Below are 20,619 nucleotides of genomic sequence, written 5' to 3' on the forward strand. Positions count from 1 at the left end.
AGGAAGTAATGACTGGAAGGACGTGAGGGAGACTATGGGAACATTCTGTTTCTTGATCTGGGTGCTGGTTCACAGATGTGTTCATTGTGAAAATTCACTGCATTGTATACCTAAGACTATGCACTGTTCTGTATGTGTGTTACTTCCAGAAAAGATTTAACAAAACAACAAAGGCTGGGTGGATGGCTCCTCCCAATTTCTCTGGGATAAAATTTTGGTTCCTCACTATCATATTCCAGCATTAATTTTTTTTAAAAAACATGGCTTGGGTCATCCCCTCTTGCATTTAATTTAAAGAGCACAAAGAAGTGAGAACTGCTCTGGTGGAGCTAAAAATTCCACTTCCTCGACAGCTGCTTCTGCTGTACACACTTGGCACTTCATCCTCATCACTTTGTTTCCCAGGTAGGGGAGAGACCTTCTGGCCAAATGGAACCATGACTCATCAACTCTTCTGGCCACCAGGACATCTGCTTTTATGTTCTGTTGTTTTTTCAACTGCATTTTCCAGACAGCTGGCCTTTCACTGTCAGTAAGCCGTTTAATGGAGCCCTGTGATGGGCACCATGGACCCACCTGAATCACCAGCTTCTCTTATCAGCTGCAGACCTGCCACTGGAAGCAGAACCAGTGAATTTAAGTGCATAACATGGAATAGAAGGGCTGGCTGCTACTATGTCTAATTTCAAATTGCAGCAGGTAAGAGGAAGCGGGTAAAGAAAATGAGTATAAACACTGAGTCTGAAACTAGTAAGTGAATCGAGTAGCAAAAGGATGCATATTGAGCTCAAATAATTGAACTGAAATGCCAGATGTAATATGACTGTTTTTCTTAGAGCAGACTGAGGTTTCTTTTAACTACTGGATCTCACAGTTTCAGGCAAGGGTCAGACTTAGGCAGTTGTATGGCATCTGTATTAGCAGGACTGTAATTTAGTTTTCACTGTTCAAAAGAATACTCCATATCAATCCTCTTCATGTAAAGAGTACAAATATTCTTCCTTTCTACTTCATATAATTTAGAAATATGAATTCTGTACTAGCACAACTTTCATGAGCTAGACAAAACACAATGTCCTTAGAGGACTCTGCTATGAAAGGTAATCTAGATCTAAATCTCTAAAAACTTTCCCCTTTTCAGCCTGTCTTAAATTAGCTCATGGTAACAGATTTAGTTCTAGATTTACAAATACCATACAACTTTGAAGGTGACTAAATTCTTAGAATAACTTAACTGTTATAGTCACATATATTATCTTAAAATATGTACCATTATAAGCAGTTCAATGACATAATTGTATGTGGACCACAGGATTTAGTTAGACATAAAATTGCATCTTGATTGACTATCATATAAGCTTCTACCTCTTATAACATCTGTAAAAACATGTATTTTACAACTGGGTTTCAAAACTATGAATTTTATATTTGAGGTGATTTCTATGCAAAGATTATAGTATGTTTTACAGCATGCTCTTGTCCACAAGCTAGATGACAAAGAGAATTTAACTGATAAAGACCATAATCTAACTCAAACTTTAACAAAACTGAGAGAAAAACTAAGGAGTTCTCAAACTAAAGAAACTACTTCCTCTCTGAATTCAGCACTGAAATAATTCTGTGGGTTTTTTAAAAAGAGGTAAGCATATTTCTATAAAAACAAACATGCAATTACCATTACATCAATAGAAATATGCCACAAATTTGGCATCTTAGAAACACAGCTACAACATAGAGCAGTACAGTGCTTTCTCAAGTAGGCCAGTCGCTAGAACCACTGCGGTGATTAAAAAATACACCTCCCAGAGATACTTGACTCAGTAGGACTAAGACGGAGCACAGAACACTGTTGTTTATTTAAGCTTCCGCAGTGATTCTGATGGTTAGCCAGGTTTCAGGCTCACTGGATGAGTATGCTATTACACAATCATGCGTTCCAGATTTGACCTGAAGCAAGTTACTCTGAAACTCTCTTCTCAATTTTAGTTCTGAGATAAGTTCTATTAGTTCTGTTAATTCTTACAGCACATACACATGCAAAGGCCATTCAGATGTTCCTCAGATATGCTCTGTTCTCTCCACAACCCATCCCTTTGCTTCCCACTTCTCATCTCCTAACCCTTCCTTGTCCTAAGGAAGTAACTTAAACACTGTTCCCTCAGGGAAGCTTCTCTGACCAGCCAACTTTGACAAGTTCAAGAATCCTTTGCTATGTTTCCACAGAATTCTGAGCACATATGTTAAAAATAAGGGGCAACATTTATAGAGCCCTCACTCTGCCAGGTACTGTTCTTTGCCTTTTGTGTACATTAATTCACTTAATCCTAAACAAAACTCCATGATGTGGTTATTATTGTCACTCTTATTATTTAAATGAGGAATGAAGGTTAAGTAGCATGACCAAAGTCACATAACAGGGGTGACAGCAGATTTTGCTCCTAGGCAGTCCACATTCCTAACCACTGTGCTACGTTGCCTCTCCTTCAAAGAACTTCATGCTCCTTATTATCTGTTGCTAGTGTGTTTTCTTTGCATCTCTCTTTCCCCCTGATTCTATGTTCTAGGAGAACAGGAACCCTGTCTGTTTCATCCCTTAATGTATCTTCAGTGCCCTGAACATGGTGGACATTCCCTAAATATCTGGTCGATTCACTGACATTGTCCCTCTCAACTCAAAATTAACCTTGGATATGTTTTCAAACTTCTGATAAGATGGTTACTCCCCATATCTTATATAATAATATTCTAAAATATTTTAGTGTTTTCCTGTATAAGGCACTCAGCTCTGTAAAATAATACACATGCCCTAGGAAATGGATGAAAATAAGTCAAGCAAAGAAAATATGCAAGTTAGTTCAAGTGCCTACTAATACCTTATACATAGATTATAAGCAAATTTTGTCTCACTTAAAATGGCAAAAGCACAAGGAGAGCTTCAGAGCTTACCCCAACTTTTACTATACTGCAAACCTTTTTGTGGAGTGGATGAATATCAACTTAATGAAGTAGGCTAGTATTTGAAAATCACCATGAAGGAGTATTTCAGGAAAATGGCAAATGTTGGATATACCTTTCACTGAGTTTCCAAAATCATAAAAGTTAGCAGAAAATGGCTTTCCTGTCATTTAGATACTTTACTGTATTTAATTTTTTTAAAGGAACACATTTTATTGCTCATAGGTTCAGTGCTTGGTTTTCATCAAATCCCTTATTATTTATTTTAAGCCTTAGAAGTGCTTACAATTTAGTGAATATCGGCCCCCTAGAATGGATCCATCTACTTCCACCTAATCAGGATTTACTCTTTCCTTTCTCAGTGTATTTGGGTACCACCCTCTCTTCCACCTCCCATTCCCAACTGCAGGAGCAAAGCAGGCCCAAGCCAATCAACATATGACATCCTCCTCTCCCAGACATAGTGATTAGTTTAAAAACACCCACATGGACCTGAAGAGCCAATGAGAGAAAATGAAGCTTTCCTAGAGGTATGAGAAGAAACCTCTGTTTTCCATCCTGGACACAGACCAGAAAGGGTGGAGGGGCTGGGGTTACTGTCACCTTGCTGCTGTCATGTGGTACCGGCAATGAAGCCAATGCAACAGAGCACAGTACAAAAGAGATATAGCAAGAATATTATTTGGTCCTGACAGCCAGCCCTGTCCAGAAAGCCAGAAGTATTTCTGGACATTACAACTATGTGAGCAAACAAATTATCTTCTTCTTTAAGGTGATTCAGCTCAGAATCTCTTTCACTTTCAACTAAAGAAATCCTGGCTGATATGCGCTATTTATATTCATTTGTAATATAACACATGAAGGTAATATTAAATAAATGACTTTTTTTCTATTAAAGCAAATGTATGTTCTGTTGATAAAAGACTTTTTATGTACTACCTATTTACAATGTACAGGTAATTAAATTTTGTGATTATACTAACTCACTATACACAATTACTCTTTTTCTGCTATTCAGTCTCACACAACAAATTTTTTTTTTCACATACCAAATGTTCTATGCACAACATCCAGAGTCAATATTATGTAAACCATGTGAGACAACAGGCCAACGTAAGAGGAAGGGGTGTACATGACTCAGCTCAAATAAAGGGCAATATACACAACTCTGCGAGGCATTTAAATAAATTCAGCTGTATTAGTTCATGATTCTGTCATTATCAGGTTTTATATTTAGTCATGATTATAAAATGAGTAATAATTAAGAACAAATGAAGACAATTTTAGAATCTTGAATGTTAATTAACAAAATTACAATAGTAAGGCAAAGGAATTTTTAAAATTCTATCAGTAGTTGAAGGAGTTTTACTTACTAATACTTTCACAAATCTGTAAAATTATCCTCATTATTAATTCTACTTTATTATGAATGCTTCCATAGGCATCCAACAGACATGTTTTTACTGTTTTGCTAGAAGGAAGTATATTTCAGTTTTGAGGATGAATCTATTCTATACCACTAATTCCATCCAGGATTTGAAATGAATCCTTTGAAACTGTAGGATATAATACCAAAGGACATACCTACCCTAAGAAAATGAAGCTACTGTTAATCAATTCACACCCTTATAAGAATTCTAGTTACACTATACTAACGTTCTGTATTAGGGCTTTCAACAACTGTGGTCATCTTACAGATCTGATTCATTATTATCATGAAACTCATTAGCATTTACACTAAATTAAAAGCATAAAAGATGAGTAACTCATGTTATATATACAGGCTAAAGGAGTAGTTAATTCAAACAAGTGTATTAATATTGCTATCATTTACTTAATATACACCCAGCCTTATGGTTAACTGTGCCACAGAAAGATAAAAGAGTAAAAGAAGAATTTAGGCTCAGAAAAAGAAATGTGACAAGTAAAAATACATTACTGGTCCCACCCCAAAGGACTTGGTATTTTGGGAAAGATTTAACTCAGATTATGAACCAAAAAACCATGACTTAGAAACTTAGAAATTTTTTAAATAATAGCAATAACTTTATAGGTTATTTTTCATTCTATAGAAAAATGCTATAAATTTTAATCAGTAAACAAAATACTTTTTGAATTAACTGAACCTCTATAAACAGAAATTACTATTATTCAATATTATCTTAGGATCTAAAAAATTGCTTAATCTAATGTACATACTTGTCTGTTTCCAATTCTGAGTGTCTTCAACCTAATAATACTTCGGAATTCAGAGACATTTGATCATTTTTAATTTTTAGAATTAAGGAAAATAATGAAGCAAACAAATGGGAAGGATTTCTGTTTGGGGGAGGGAAGGATTTCTGGACATTCTATTTCCTATGGAAGGTACTCAACATAATTCAGAAACTCAGGGTATTGATACAGTTTATTAGCAATAAAGGAACAATTATCCTTCTGATGGTTTGTCTTCATTTGCCAGGTAATGAAAGAGAGGAGAAAATACTAGAAGCACACTACCTCCTCCCCTAGATATTGTCTTCTCTCCTCCCCTAAGCAAACTGCACAAAAGAACTTCCACTTCTTTATCTCCCCTGAAGACTTTGGACTAGGGGTCAGCAAACATTTTCTGTTAAGGACCCAACAGTAAGTAAGCATTTTTGGCATTGAGAGCCGGTCCATCTCTGTCACAATTACGCCATTCTGCCACGATGCTGTGAAAGCAGCCATAGACAGATGATACATAAATGAATGCGTGTGGCTGTATTCCAATAAAACTTTACTTACAAAACTATCAGTGGGTCGTTTTGATCTGAGGGCAAGCATCTGCCAACCAGTGCTCTATTCTAAGATTCCTTCTCTTAGTCTTCCCTGGTGCTCTGATTTACTGCAGTGGCTTTAGTTCCATTTATGAGTCAAAGACAGAATTTGTTTATAAGGCCAGATTTCTCAGCTCTAAACTCAACCTTCTCACTGACAGCCCCACACGTGTGTCCCACAGGCTCAATGTGTTCTAAAACTCAAGATCTTCTCTTTCAGGCATATTTCCATCTCAGTTATAAATTGCCATATACAAATTTGTCTTTGCCAGGAATCTAGGAGTCATTCTTTACTCACCCCTCTCTCACCTCTTCCATATTTTATAAAATCATCTCTAACAACCACTCAAATCAGCCTCCAACCTTTCTGCCACCATCCTTATCCATGCCTTCATCTCTCTCTTAATTGATCTCTCTGCATCCACTCTTGCTCACCGCCAAACTATCCTCTCTACATGACAGCCAGAATGAGTTATAAAGCATAAGCCTAATCATACCACTTTCTTATTAAACCTCAATGTCTTCTCACTGAACACAGGATAAAATCCAAAATCTTGAATCCAGCCCACAAGGCATGATCTGGGCCCCTGTATGCTACCGAGACCTCATTTTTACTACCCTTTCTTATGAGCAACAGTCTCCCTGGTTTTCTTTCAGTTTCTCAGACACATCAAGTTCTTTCTCTTGGACATCCTACTCTTTCTACCTGGAATGTTCTCTTTCTTTGTCCTCCCAGGCCTCCCATTTTTTACTGAGCCAACTCCTTACCAGAAACCTATCAAGCAAAAAATTGATAGTTTTGACTACCGAAAGTTTTAAATGCTTCTACAGTAAAAATAAAATAAATAGGTTGAAAGACAGACAAAAATTGGGGAAATGTTTAACATATGTAAGATAAATAAGACTAATTCCAGATATAAAAAGAGTTCATAAATCAATACAGAGAAATGATAACAAACATTAGTAGAAAATGATCCAAAGCCATGCATGCGCAACTCAAAAAAGAACAACTATAGTGGCCAATTGGCATATAAAAGGTATTCACAATCCCTAGTAATTAAACACACAAATCAAAACAATTCGATGTCATTTTTCATTTATCAAATTGGCAAACATTTAAAAGATTCAGGATGTGCATCTGCTTACCGTTTCAAGGTCCAAACCTTAAAATAATTGTTTGTTCAACACTATCAGAAGTAAATTTTTAAATTAAAAAAATTTTTTATTTATATTTTATCTATTTAATTTATTTTACTTTATTTTTTATTTATAGTTTTGTTAAACTGTAAGGTGCTGCTGCTCTGAAATAAACACATTTGAAAATAATTAGTGTCATGTAGATTATGTATATAGACATAAAATGATCTAACTGAATAAATCCTCACATTGGAATATTCTGAGCAGACACCAGTTTATCTTTCCTACTACATGTCTCCTGAGGCAGGGTGGAAGGGGTTCAAAAAGGTAGCCTAGAAGAGCAACTCTGTCCTTGCCCATGCCAGTTAAATTGTTCACCTTCGTTTCATTTCTACATTTTTTACAGCTTTAATGACACTCAATACATTACACAAATTATTTAAAAGAAAAATAAAGCAATATAAAGTATCAACAGCTTTTAGAAAGGAAAGAGTATGCAGAAAACTGTCTTAACCCAAATGTTTATTTGTGGTACATCAAATAAAAGAAACATGTTGTACCTGTTTTTAAATATGTTTTAATTTCATAAATTTAAATACATAATATAAATTTATGTGTATAATCCATAATATATAATTGGTGGGTGTTCTTTTCCCTCAAGCTTATTGAAAACTAGAGTCTAAGAATTCTTTCTGAACAACAGAATGATTCACTCGATTCAGCTCTAATACAAGACTAAAGTTACTAAGAAATCTCCACAGCCAAAAACTGTTTTATAGTAACAGTGCTCTCAATGGAGAAAATGAATTGGGGGACAGGTGATTTTGACTCAAAATTATAAAATATTTTCCTATATAGCTGCAACAACAGTTCTATAGCTATAGCCTATAACATCTAGTATCACTAAGCAAATTCAGCCTTTGAAGATATTTGACTTTTTCATCAAAAGCATTTTTTTTCTTTGATTAAAAAAAATTTTTTTCTTTTTGATTAAAAAGCTTTTTATCAATTTATTTTTTTGAAAGTATAAAAGTAAAAAATAAAAAGTGATGATCTTACTTTGTCAATTACCATAAATATTTATGATTAATTAGCACATGTCACACATTCTTATAACTTTTAGACTTACTTCGTCCTGATAAATCAAGGATAAAGGCATCTAAGCAAAGCACCTCAGGAGCCAGCAAAAGGAGTTGGATTGGTTCCCAAATTTGAGAGCTTTATGACTGGGTATGGTCTGCCTAAGATGAACCATATTTGTTCATTAATAGTTGAAAAGGAGTCCAGGCCTGAGTCTTTCCTGTCTAGAGGTTGGTAAAGAATGAGAAATCTAAAAAGCACAAAGAATAGTATATGGAGCCCCTTTTTCCCTCCCAATCTAGGTGGACAGCGCCACCTACTGGGAAAAGCAAAGCCACCATTCACTACAAGCAAGGCTCAGTGATTTACCTGAGGCTGAAGCAAAGCACCCAGGGATGTGGGGAGACCAGATTGTGCTATAAACGACACTTTCATGGCCTCTAAAGGTGCACAGAGACTTTTCAACAGTTGGATCCCACTACAAATAAATGAATAGATCAATTACTTAACAGAGGTAAATTCAAATTTATGCTTTTATGTATACAATATATACAAAATACTATATATATATTTATATATTTACACACACGATATACACACATATTTCAAGGATTTTTTAAATAAAATATAAAGCAAGATGGTATTTAAAGAGCCAAAGTAATCATGCTGAGCTAATTAGTTTACAGCCAAAAGATTAGAAAATTATAATTTCTAATAAGTATTTTTTTGAAAAGAAAATTAGGTGTCTAATTCAAAAACTACTGAAGTACATTCTAGAAGCGAAAAAAAACTGTGGAAGTTTTCAGAACTGAGTATTTGGTTTTAAAAACAGTAAGTCTGACATACCAACTTGATAGTTTGATCCCATGAGCCAGACACCACAAGCTGTTCACCTCTGGTTTGGCTCCAATCAACACTGTACACCTAAAAAGCATTTGAAAATGTCCTTTAGGAAGCAAAAGAACATCAACTTCATTACTGTATTTTGTCTCTTTATGACAGTGATATTCAGTTAAAGCAACTAATTTATTTCACTTAAACATCACATAAAGTCCTACAAATCTAAACTTGGTGTCTGAGAAATCATCTTGTCCACTCCTTCAGATTTATTCCTTACATATAAAACTCCATTCTACTTTTACCAAATTCTAAAGAATATTTCCAAACTTCACAGGAACAAATTATAAAATTATACATATCTTTAAACTGACTAACAAACCACTGTCTGGAACAACCTGAAGAAATGTCAAAGAGATTAAAAAGTTAGTCATCTAAAAGCTTGCCAGGTCAATGTTTATCAGAAAGCATTAAAATTCAATTAATTTCCCTATCTGGCCTTTCTTAGAAAAAGCTTATAGGAACCAGGTAATCCTTTCAGATCTCTCAGTAAACAGCTTTAGTTAGCCAATGCTATTCAAATCTATGCTTCACTGCTCTCAGTGAACCATTTTAAATGAACCATTTGAAAACTTATGGAAATATTTTTCATTCTGCCATTTTATACAATAGAGTATATACAGATCACCACTTTAAGCCAAGTTCAATAACACAAGTGCATAAATATTTTTTATGAAAGTAGTCCTGATGTGGATCCAAGTATACATCATTAAATGTGATTAGCCAGCAGGTTATTTTGAGTCTGAAAACTCTACCTTATTTATGGAGGTAGCATGAATGTCTGCAGCTTGTGGTGGCTTAAGCATGGGTAACCTGTTCTCTGCTGCCTAGTTCTATGCCTAGCCATGTTGGAGCCTGAGTAAGAGAAAAAAATCAGTAACTGATCCTGTCTTTATTTAGAACTTTAACTACTGAGTGTTTTGAGGTCTGTTTAACTGCATACCCAAGGTGAGTGCCTCACCCACCCTGTCATAGTCCTGATCCTGCTGCTGCCCATATTCTTGAAAAGAGAAGAACAGCTGGAACACTAAAGAAACCATATTGCAGCCACAGGGAGCAGAAGGGGCAGCAAAAACCAAAGAGCCATTGCAGTCATCGGTGAGTTACTGATGGAAAAAGACAGGTTTGGAAGCAATCACTGAAGATCTTGAGAGCTAAAGGGTTTAATGCTATCCTCCAGGCCAGGACTCAGCAAACTTCTTCTGTAAAAAGCCATACAAATATTTAGGCTTTATGGGCCATTCAGTCTGTCAGCCCTATAGAGCACAAAAGTAGCTATAGGTGGTACTTAATAAATGGGCATGGCTGTGTTCCCACAAACCTTTATGTACAAATCAGACAGTAGGCCGGGTATGGCCCTGGCTCATGAGCAGTTTGTCAACTCCTACTCTAGGCCAATGTGAATACTCAAAAATAAGCACAATAGCAAATATTTATTGAGTACCTACTATGTGTCAGATGTTGTCATAAGCACTTTATGTATTTGACCTCATTTAATCTTCACTTCTATGAAGTAGATACTGTGCCAAGGTCCAAAAAAGTTAAGTAAACTTGTCCAAAAATTCTAAAGCTAGGAAGTAGTAGCAGAGCTGAAATCTCAAACTGGGGAGCCTAATTGCAGAGTCCACCCTTAATTATTATGCTGGGCTGTCTCTACAGCATGCTGCTGGAGGGCACTTTGAATTGGAACTTCTTGGTGGCCTTGAGCTGCAATACCGGTATCGCCCTTGCAGCCCACACTGATTCCATTCCGTTTGCGTGAAACAGCCATATCCATGAACTTAAAGCCCCTGCCCAATGGGTGAATTCCCACTCATCTGTCAAGACCCAGTCCCATTACATCCTTTATGTTGTAAGGGTCCTGATGACAAACCCCTCAATGAATTAAATGCTTCCTTGTACACTCCAACAGCATCTTGTACTTACTTATAATTTAGCATTTACCATATTTTACTAAAATTTGTGTTAAATAACTGCCATACCTGCTTGATTTTGGAAGTCCCGTCATAAGCAAAATCATCTTGTACATCTACGCTCATTGCAATATAACAGACACTCTAATGATATGAGTTAAGATAATTTATCCAACTACATTTATCTTCACAACATGCAAGGCTGCTAAGTAGTTACAAAGAGCTACTGTTTTCATTTAGAGGATAACTGAACAAATGTAACTGAAAACTAACATCAACAGCTCAGTTTCACGGTCCTATACACATTTCCAACATGATGCAGAATTTGAAACTCTATGATGTCTCATCTTTTAAAACTACAAGAGCCTCCAGAGGCTCAGAGAGAAGCTAGAGAATTTGGAGAACCCTAAACAAAAGAAAGGAGGTAAGAAAATATGCTGATGGCAGTGTTGCTGCCTGATGTTTTAATCAGTCACATAACGAAGTGTAAACATCAGGGCTCTAGGACAAAACTAAGGATAGAGACACTGGTGAAGTTAAAAATGGGACAAACGAGAAGGAAATAAAGGAAACCCAATCAATAAATACTTTGTTTTACTGTGTATAAAGTATTAGGACACGGGAAAGTACAATACAGACAGGATATTATGTTTTAAAAAAAAGAAACTCTAAACATAAACACAAGACCAGTGCTGGGATGGAAAATCCCACATGATGCCCATAAGACAAGGATCCATGCAGAGGCTAGAGGACTGGCTAAAATGTCAGCAGCAGAAAGCATAAGGGAAAAGAGAGACCAGAAACAACTCTCCCAAAGACATAAACGGGCACAGAAAGCCCCCTAGGGATCAGGACCAGTGAGCACTGCCATGTCACACTAAGGTTTCATGCCTGGGGACCGTCAGTGATCATGGCATTAACAAAACTGGAAGACTGGAGGAAGGAAGATAATGTGTAATTTTAGACATACTGAATATGAGGTGACAGCAAGATAGTCGAGTGGAAATGTCTAGCAACAACAGGGTTTGGGCATTAACCTCAAGCTCTAAAAAAAGTTTACAGATGGAGGGATGTTTGGGAGACACCCAAGAAGAAGTGACTGGATTCCACTATCACAACTTCAAGCTAATTCACTAATCTAGACAACAAGAATTTAATAAGCACCTACCAGGTACAAGACAGCGGGAACTGGGATACAATATTAGACAAGACATATAAAGTCCAAGCTCTCATGGATCTTACATTTTTGTAGGAAAGACAGCTGTAAATAAATAAATATGTAATTTTAGATTGTGATTAAAAAAAAAAAACTACAGAAAGAAATAAAGCAAAATAGGGAGACCAGAAAACAATGACAAAGGCAGGCGGGTTACTTCTCAATACAGTGGTCAGGGAAGACCTCTGTGAACAGACCTGAGTGGAGTAAAAGAGAGAACACTGCAGATCCGAGAGGAAAGGCTTCCAGGAGAAGAACAGAGAAACAACCTACAGCAGGAAATAAGTTTGTCCTGTTTGAGGAACTAGGTCAACTGGTTAGGAAGGACAAGATCCCAAAGGGCTATGGTTTGTAGATAATTTCTCTTAAAAGGCTACAAATATCAACCATAAGCTACCACCTATTATTATAGCGATTATAGCATCCTTTTAACTGCTTTCCCCATATATTCTTGCTCATCTCCAATCCATTATCCTCATTACATTAAAAACACAAACTTATGACAACCCCTACCCCCGGAGGAAGCCCTTCAAAGGTTTCATACTCCTGCATATTACCATCTTCACTCAAAACTGAGATTTATCCATGCCACTGCTTATTACCCAAAGGTCAAAGTCATGCAGAACTATGCATGATTTAGGGATGCATTCATAGGTAGTAAAATTAAAAGGAAAAGCAAAGAAAACGGAAACAGAAAATTCAGGATAGTAGTTACCTCTGGGAAGAAAGAAGGAGAGAGAAGGAGAGAACCAGTAACAAGGACCTCCAATGGTATAAGTAATGTTTTATTTCTTAAGTTAGATGATGAATATACAAATGTTCATTATATATTATTATATATTATGTATATGTTATATGCATGAAATATTTCACAGTAAACCTTTTAAATCTTCAATGTCTTTCCATTGATCTGAGCATAACAACCAAAATGTTAACTGTTCCGGGCACACAGGCTCAATCCTTCTCTTTCAAGTGTGCCCTTTGCTTTGCCTCTAATCCTATTCCTCTGTCCTCTCCACCTGAAGAGTTAATTCCTACTCTCCCTTCATACTCAAGGATATCCTCCCTATCTGTCCCCTGGAAAAGACCCTCCCCTCTCTTAGCACTCTGCCCATTCATACCACTGATCACACTAGAAATTAGATAACCAGCTGAAGCCTCTCTCCCCTAGAGAAGACAAGGACTCCAGAAGGGCATGGACTATGCCTGACGTGTTCACTTTCCCACTGGGCCTAGTACAGTCCCTTGCAGACAGCAGAGTTAACCACAGTTTTGGAATGAATGAATAAAGGGACAGAAAAGCAAATCTGAATGGAAAGCGCATCTCACACTACTCTTCCTTCCTTTCCCTATTTCCACTTTACCCCTTCACTCCCACTCAAACAGTGGACATGGGAAATGGTCAAGTATTAAAAAGAAGAAAGATATGCACTTAGGCTTTAAAAGCAGGATCCTCTAAAGGCCTATCCTATGAAATTATTCTTGACAGTATTGAAGAAAACTGAGAAACTGCAGAAAGAAAAAAAAACACTAAACAATATTTTGTCCCACTTAATGAAATCTGAACCTCATCAAAATCAGTTTGAAAGGACAAATTTTATTACTGAACCAACTCCCAACAAGCTCATTTTTAGTCTACTGTATAGGACTTCCCTTCTCAAATTGGTCTATTTAGTTAAAAATCATTAAATAAAAACTATGTCCAGAATATTCATACTTACCTGCATCGACACAAAGGAAAAGGACATTCATTTTTAATTACTGAATGATTAGAAAGGGCTATATAATTCTTGTAATGTGAAACTTAAATTAAAAAAAAAATTTTCGATGGAGGTGGAGCCAAGATGGCAGCATGAGTAAAGCAGCGGAAACCTCCTCCCAAAACCACATATATCTTTGAAAATACAACAAATACAACTCTCCCTAAAAGAGACACCAGAAGACACAGGACAATAGCCAGACTACATCCACACCTGTGAGAACCCAGCGCCTCGAGAAGGGGGTAAGATACAAGCCCCGGCCCAGCGGGACCGAGTGCCCCTCCCCCCAGCTCCCGGAGGGAGAAGAGGAGTCGGAGTCGGGAGGGAGAGGGAGCCCAGGACTGCTAAACACCCAGCCCCAGCCATCCGGGCCAGAGCACAGACACACAGTGCATACGTGGGGTGCTGGAAACTAGGGAAGCAGGACAGTAAAACCTGTGAGCGGGTCCTGCAGCCGGTGCCCCGGGGACAAAGAAAAGCGAGTGCTTTTTGAAAGTCTTAAAGGACAGGGACCCCACGGCTGGACGGAAGCGTCCCGAGACACTTAGCCAAGCACCTGGGAATCCCGGGGATCTCTGGGCACCCTAACCCCCTGTGCAGCAGGGCCGCTCGGATAAACAGCTTCCCACGGGGATAAACAGCTTCCCAGCCATTTCCCCTCTGACACGGCTCTGCCATATTGGAGCAGCAGCCCGAGGTAGGCCACGCCCACAGCAACTGCGGAGATAAACTCCATAGCGGCAGGACAAGATCAGAAGACCCGTCTGCACGCAGCTGCCCAGCACAAGCCGCTAGAGGTCGCTGTTCTCCCAGGAGAGGAAGGCCACAAACCAACAAGAAGGGACATTCTCCCAGCCGTCACTCACCCCAGCTCCGCAAACTATCTCTATCGCCATGAAAAGGCAGAATCTCAGACAAAAATCACTGAGACAACACCTGAGAAGGAGATAGACCTAACTAGTCTTCTTGAAAAAGAATTCAAAATAAAAATCATAAACACGCTGATGGAGATGCAGAGAAATATACAAGAGCTAAGGGATGACGTCCAGAGGGAGATTACAGAAGTGAAACAATCTCTGGAAGCATTTATAAGCAGAATGAATAAGATGCAAGAGGCCATTGATGGACTAGAAACCAGAGAACAGGAATGCATAAAAGCTGATGTAGAGAGAGATAAAAGGATCTCCAGGAATGAAACAATATTAAGAGAATTGTGTGACCAAACCAAAAGGAATAATATCCGCATTATAGGGGTACCAGAAGAAAAAGAGAGAGAAAAAGGGATAGAAAGTGTCTTTGAAGAAATAATTGCTGAGAACTTCCCCAAACTTGGGAAGGAAATAGTTGCTCAGACTACGGAAGTACACAGAACTCCCAACAGAAAGGACCCAAAGAGGACAACACCAAGACACATAATAATTAAAATGGCAAAGATCAAGGACAAGGACAGAGTATTAAAGGCAGCGAGAGAGAGAAAAAAGGTCACCTACAAAGGAAAACCCATCAGGCTATCATCAGACTTCTCAACAGAAACCTTACAGGCCAGAAGAGAATGGCATGATATATTTAATGCAATGAAACAGAAGAGCCTTGAACCAAGGATACTGTATCCAGCACGATTATCACTTAAATATGAAGGAGGGATGAAAACAATTCCCAGACAAGTAAAAGTTGACGGAATTTGCCTCCCACAAACCACCTCTATAGGGTATCTTAGAGGGACTGCTCTAGATGGGAGCACTCCTAAAAAGAGCATAGAACAAAACACCCAACATATGAAGAATGGAGGAGGAGGAATAAAAAGGGAGAGAAATAATTACCAGGCTGTGTTTATAATAGCTCAGTAAGTAAGTTAAGTTAGACAGTAAGGTAGTAAAGAAGCTAACCTTGAACCTTTGGTAACCACGAATCTAAAGCCTGCAATGGCAATAAGTACATATCTTTCAATAATCACCCTAAATGTAAATGGGCTGAATGCACCAATCAAAAGACACAGAGTAATAGAATGGATAAAAAAGCAAGACACATCTTTATGCTGCTTACAGGAGACTCACCTCAAACCCAAAGACATACATAGATTAAAAGTCAAGGGATGGAAAAAGATATTTCATGCAAACAATAGGGAGAAAAAAGCAGGTGTTGCAATACTAGTATCAGACAAAATAGACTTCAAAACAAAGAAAGTAACAAGAGACAAAGAAGGACACTACATAATGATAAAGGGCTCAGTCCAACAAGAGGATATAACCATTATAAACATATATGCACCCAATACAGGAGCACCAGCATATGTGAAACAAATACTAAAAGAATTAAAGGAGGAAATAGAATGCAATGCATTCATTTTGGGAGACTTTAACACACCACTCACTCCAAAGGACAGATCCACCAGACAGAAAATAAGTAAGGACACAGAGGCACTGAACAACACACTAGAACAGATGGACCTAATAGACATCTACAGAACTCTACATCCAAAAGCAACAGGATACACATTCTTCTCAAGTGCACATGGAACATTCTCCAGAATAGACCACATACTAACTCACAAAAAGAGCCTCAGTAAATTCCAAAAGATTGAAATTCTACCAACCAACTTTTCAGACCACAAAGGTATAAAACTAGAAATAAATTCTACAAAGAAAACAAAAAGGCTCACAAACACATGGAGGCTTAACAACATGCTCCTAAATACTCAATGGATCAATGAACAAATTTAAATAGAGATCAAGGAATATATGGAAATAATTGACAACAACAACACAAAGTCCCAACTTCTGTGGGATGCAGCAAAAGCAGTCTTAAGAAGAAAGTATATAGCAATCCAGGCATATATAAAGAAGGAAGAACAATCCCAAATGAATGGTCTAATGTCACAATTATCGAAATTGGAAAAAGAAGAACAAATGAAGCCTAAGGTCAGCAGACATAGGGACATAATAAAGATCAGAGAAGAAATAAATAAAATTGAGAAGAATAAAACAATAGAAAAAATCAATGAAACCAAGAGCTGGTTCTTCAAGAAAATAAACAAAATAGATAAGCCTCTAGCCAGACTTATTAAGAGAAAAAGAGAGTCAACACACATCAACAGAATCAGAAACAAGAAAGGAAAAATCATGACAGACCCCACAGAAATACAAATAATTATTAGAGAATACTATGAAAACCTATATGCTAACAAGCTGGAAAACCTAGGAGAAATGGACAACTTCCTAGAAAAATACAACCTTCCAAGACTGACCCAGAAAGAAACAGAAAATCTAAACAGACCAATTACCAGCAACGAAATTGAAGTGGTGATCAAAAAACTACCCAAGAACAAAACCCCCGGGCCAGATGGATTTACTTCGGAATTTTATCAGACATACAGAGAAGACATAATACCCATTCTCCTTAAAGTTTTCCAAAAAATAGAAGAGGACAAAAACCACATGATCATCTCCATAGATGCTGAAAAAGCATTCGACAAAATTCAACATCCATTCATGATAAAAACTCTCAACAAAATGGACATAGAGGGCAAATACCTCAACATAATAAGGGCCATATATGATAAACCCACAGCTAAAATCATACTGAACAGTGAGAGGCTGAAAGCTTTTCCTCTGAGATTGGGAACAAGACAGGGATGCCCACTCTCCCCACTGTTACTCAACATAGTACTGGAGGTCTTAGCCACAGCAATCAGACAAAACAAAGAAATACAAGGAATCCAGATTGGTAAAGAAGAAGTCAAACTGTCACTATTTGCAGATGACATGATATTGTACATAAAAAACCTTAAAGACTCCACTCCAAAACTACTAGAACTAATATCAGAATTCAGCAAAGTTGCAGGATACAAAATTAACACACAGAAATCTGTGGCTTTCCTATACATTAACAATGAACCAATAGAAAGAGAAATCAGGAAAACAACTCCATTCACAATTGCATCAAAAAGAATAAAATACCTAGGAATAAGCCTAACCAAGGAAGTGAAAGACCTATACCCTGAAAACTATAAGACACTCTTAAGAGAAATTAAAGAGGACACTAACAAATGGAAACTCATCCCATGCTCCTGGCTAGGAAGAATTAATATCGTCAAAATGGCCATCCTGCCCAAAGCAATATACAGATTCGATGCAATCCCTATCAAATTACCAACAGCATTCTTCAATGAACTGGAACAAACAGTTCAAAAATTCATATGGAACCACCAAAGACCCCAAATAGTCAAAGCAATCCTGAGAAGGAAGAATAAAGTGGGGGGGATCTCGCTCCCCAACTTCAAGCTCTACCACAAAGCCACAGTACTCAAGACTATCTGGTATTGGCACAAGAACAGAGCCACAGACAAGTGGAACAGAACAGAGACTCCAAACATTAATCCAAACATATATGGCAAATTAATATACGATAAAGGAGCCATGAACATACAATAGGGAAATGATAGTCTCTTCAACAGATGGTACTGGCAAAACTGGACAGCTACATGTAAGAGAATGAAACTAGACCATTGTCTAACCCCATATACAAAAGTAAATTCGAAATGAATCAAAGACCTGAATGAAGTCATGAAACCATAAAACTCTTAGAAAAAAACATAGGCAAAAACCTCATGGACATAAAATGAGTGACTTCTTCATGAATATATCTCCCCGGGCAAGGGAAACAAAAGCAAAAATGAACAAGTGGGACTATATCAAGCTAAAAAGCTTCTGTACAGCAAAGGACACCATCAATAGAACAAAAAGGTATCCTACAGTATGGGAGAATATATTCATAAATGACAGATCCGATAAAGGGTTGACATCCAAAACATATAAAGAGCTCACAGACCTCAACAAACAAAAAGCAAATAATCCAATTAAAAAATGGGCAGAGGAGCTGAAAAGACAGTTCTCTAAAGAAGAAATTCAGATGGCCAACAGACACATGAAACGATGCTCCACATCGCTTGTCATCAGAGAAATGCAAATTAAAACCACAATGAGATATCACCTCACACCAGTAAGGATCACCATCATCGAAAAGACAATCAACAACAAATGTTGGTGAGGTTGTGGAGAAACGGGAACCCTCCTACACTGCTGGTGGGAATGTAAATTAGTTCAACCATTGTGGAAAGCAGTATGGAGGTTTCTCAAAATGCTCAAAATAGAAATACCATTTGACCCAGGAATTCCACTTCTAGGAATTTACCCTAAGAATGCAGCAGCCCAGTTTGAAAAAGACAGATGCACCCCTATGTGTATCGCTGCACTATTTACAATAGCCAAGATATGGAAGCAACCTAAATGTCCATCAGTAGATGAATGGATAAAGAAGATGTGGTACATATACACAATGGAATATTACTCAGCTATAAGAAAAAAACAGATCCTACCATTTGCAACAACATGGATGGAGCTAGAGGGTATTATGCTCAGTGAAATAAGCCAGGTGGAGAAAGACAAGTACCAAATGATTTCACTCATCTGTGGAGTATAAGAACAAAGGAAAACTGAAGGAACAAAACAGCAGCAGAATCACAGAACCCAAGAATGGACTAACAGGTACCAAAGGGAAAGGGACTGGGGAGGATGGGTGGGAAGGGAGGGACAAGGGCAGGGAAAAAGAAAGGGGGCATTACGATTAGCATGAATAGTGTGTGTGGGGCACGGGGAGGGCTGTACAACACAGAGAAGACAAGTAGTGATTTTACAGCATCTTACTAAGCTGATGAACAGTGACTGTGAAGGGGTATGTGGGGGGGACTTGGTGAAGGGGGGAGCCTAGTAAACATAATGTTCTTCATGTAATTGTAGATTAATGATACCAAAAAAAAAACCCCACCTATTTGTAAGTGTAAAAAAAAAATTTCATTATAGAAATTTTTATATGCATATAAAAATAGAGAAAGTAGCATAATGAATCCCTGGTATCCATCAGAATCCTTCTATAATCATCAACATTTTGCCCATCTCATTGCATCTGTCCCATTATTAACTAACTGACTGACTGCTGGAGTATTTGAACATCAGACTATTTCACTCAAACACTTCACAAGATAAAGATGTTTTTCTTTTTTACATAAACATGAGGCCATTTTCACACCTAACAAGATTAACAACAGGTCCTTAATGTCATCTAATACTCAGTCCATACTCCTATTTCCCTGATTGTCACAAAAATGATCTTTTACAGTTGGTTGATTTGAATCAGGATCCAAACAAAATTCACATTTGGCATTTAGCTGCTACGACTCTTAAGTCTCTTCTAATTCAGGATAGTTCTCCTCCCCAACCTTGCTTTTCCTGTCCCCAATCTTCCCATGCATTTATTTATTAAAGAAACAAAATGAATAGTCCTGAAGAATCTTCTACATTCTGGATTTGGCTATATGTTTCCTTTCGATAGTGTTTAACTTTTCGCTCTACCCATCCTATTTCCTTTAAATTGGAAGTTCCCAACCAGCCTTGACCTTGACACGGTAGAAATTTCTGGATCAGGAATTTAACCTTCTATGGAATGCTGCTACTCATAGGGTCGTGTTAGGCCTTGGCCTCAGTTTTCTGAGGTCTTATCCCAACAGGTAAGAGCCTCTTTATGTTTTACCAAGAAAGCCCTCCATCTTTCATCCTTAGCTCTTAAATGCCAATTAATCACTGTTAGCTTTTCATTATCTTTTCCCAAAGCTTTGCTATCCTTTTTTGAAAAGAGTTTGCTCCATATTTATCAAATGTCAGACACACCGAAGGGCTTGTGGTTGCCTGAACATGTCATGCTCATTTACAGATCTGTACCTTTAAAGATGCTCTTTTCTATCAGAAGTGCCCTTTTCTCTTTGGGCTGCTTGGCAAACTCCTACTAATTGCCCAAGACTCAGATCAAAT

At 37.6% G+C, this 20,619-nt stretch overlaps 1 protein-coding gene across 1 annotated transcript in view; it reads right to left on the bottom strand.

The window, feature by feature from the left end:
- PEX7 (peroxisomal biogenesis factor 7) overlaps positions 1 to 20,619 on the bottom strand; it is a 90,880-nt gene that overhangs the window by 54,187 nt on the left and 16,074 nt on the right. The window contains exons 4-5 of the mRNA XM_036903697.2: positions 8,817 to 8,894; positions 8,340 to 8,448 (exon numbers count right to left, since the gene is read on the bottom strand). Of these exons, the coding sequence (XP_036759592.1) occupies positions 8,340 to 8,448; positions 8,817 to 8,894 (187 nt within the window). The remainder of the gene's footprint in view (positions 1 to 8,339; positions 8,449 to 8,816; positions 8,895 to 20,619) is intronic.

Source organism: Manis pentadactyla, chromosome 12 (genome assembly GCF_030020395.1).
Source record: "Manis pentadactyla isolate mManPen7 chromosome 12, mManPen7.hap1, whole genome shotgun sequence".
NCBI classification, from domain to species: domain Eukaryota; kingdom Metazoa; phylum Chordata; class Mammalia; order Pholidota; family Manidae; genus Manis; species Manis pentadactyla.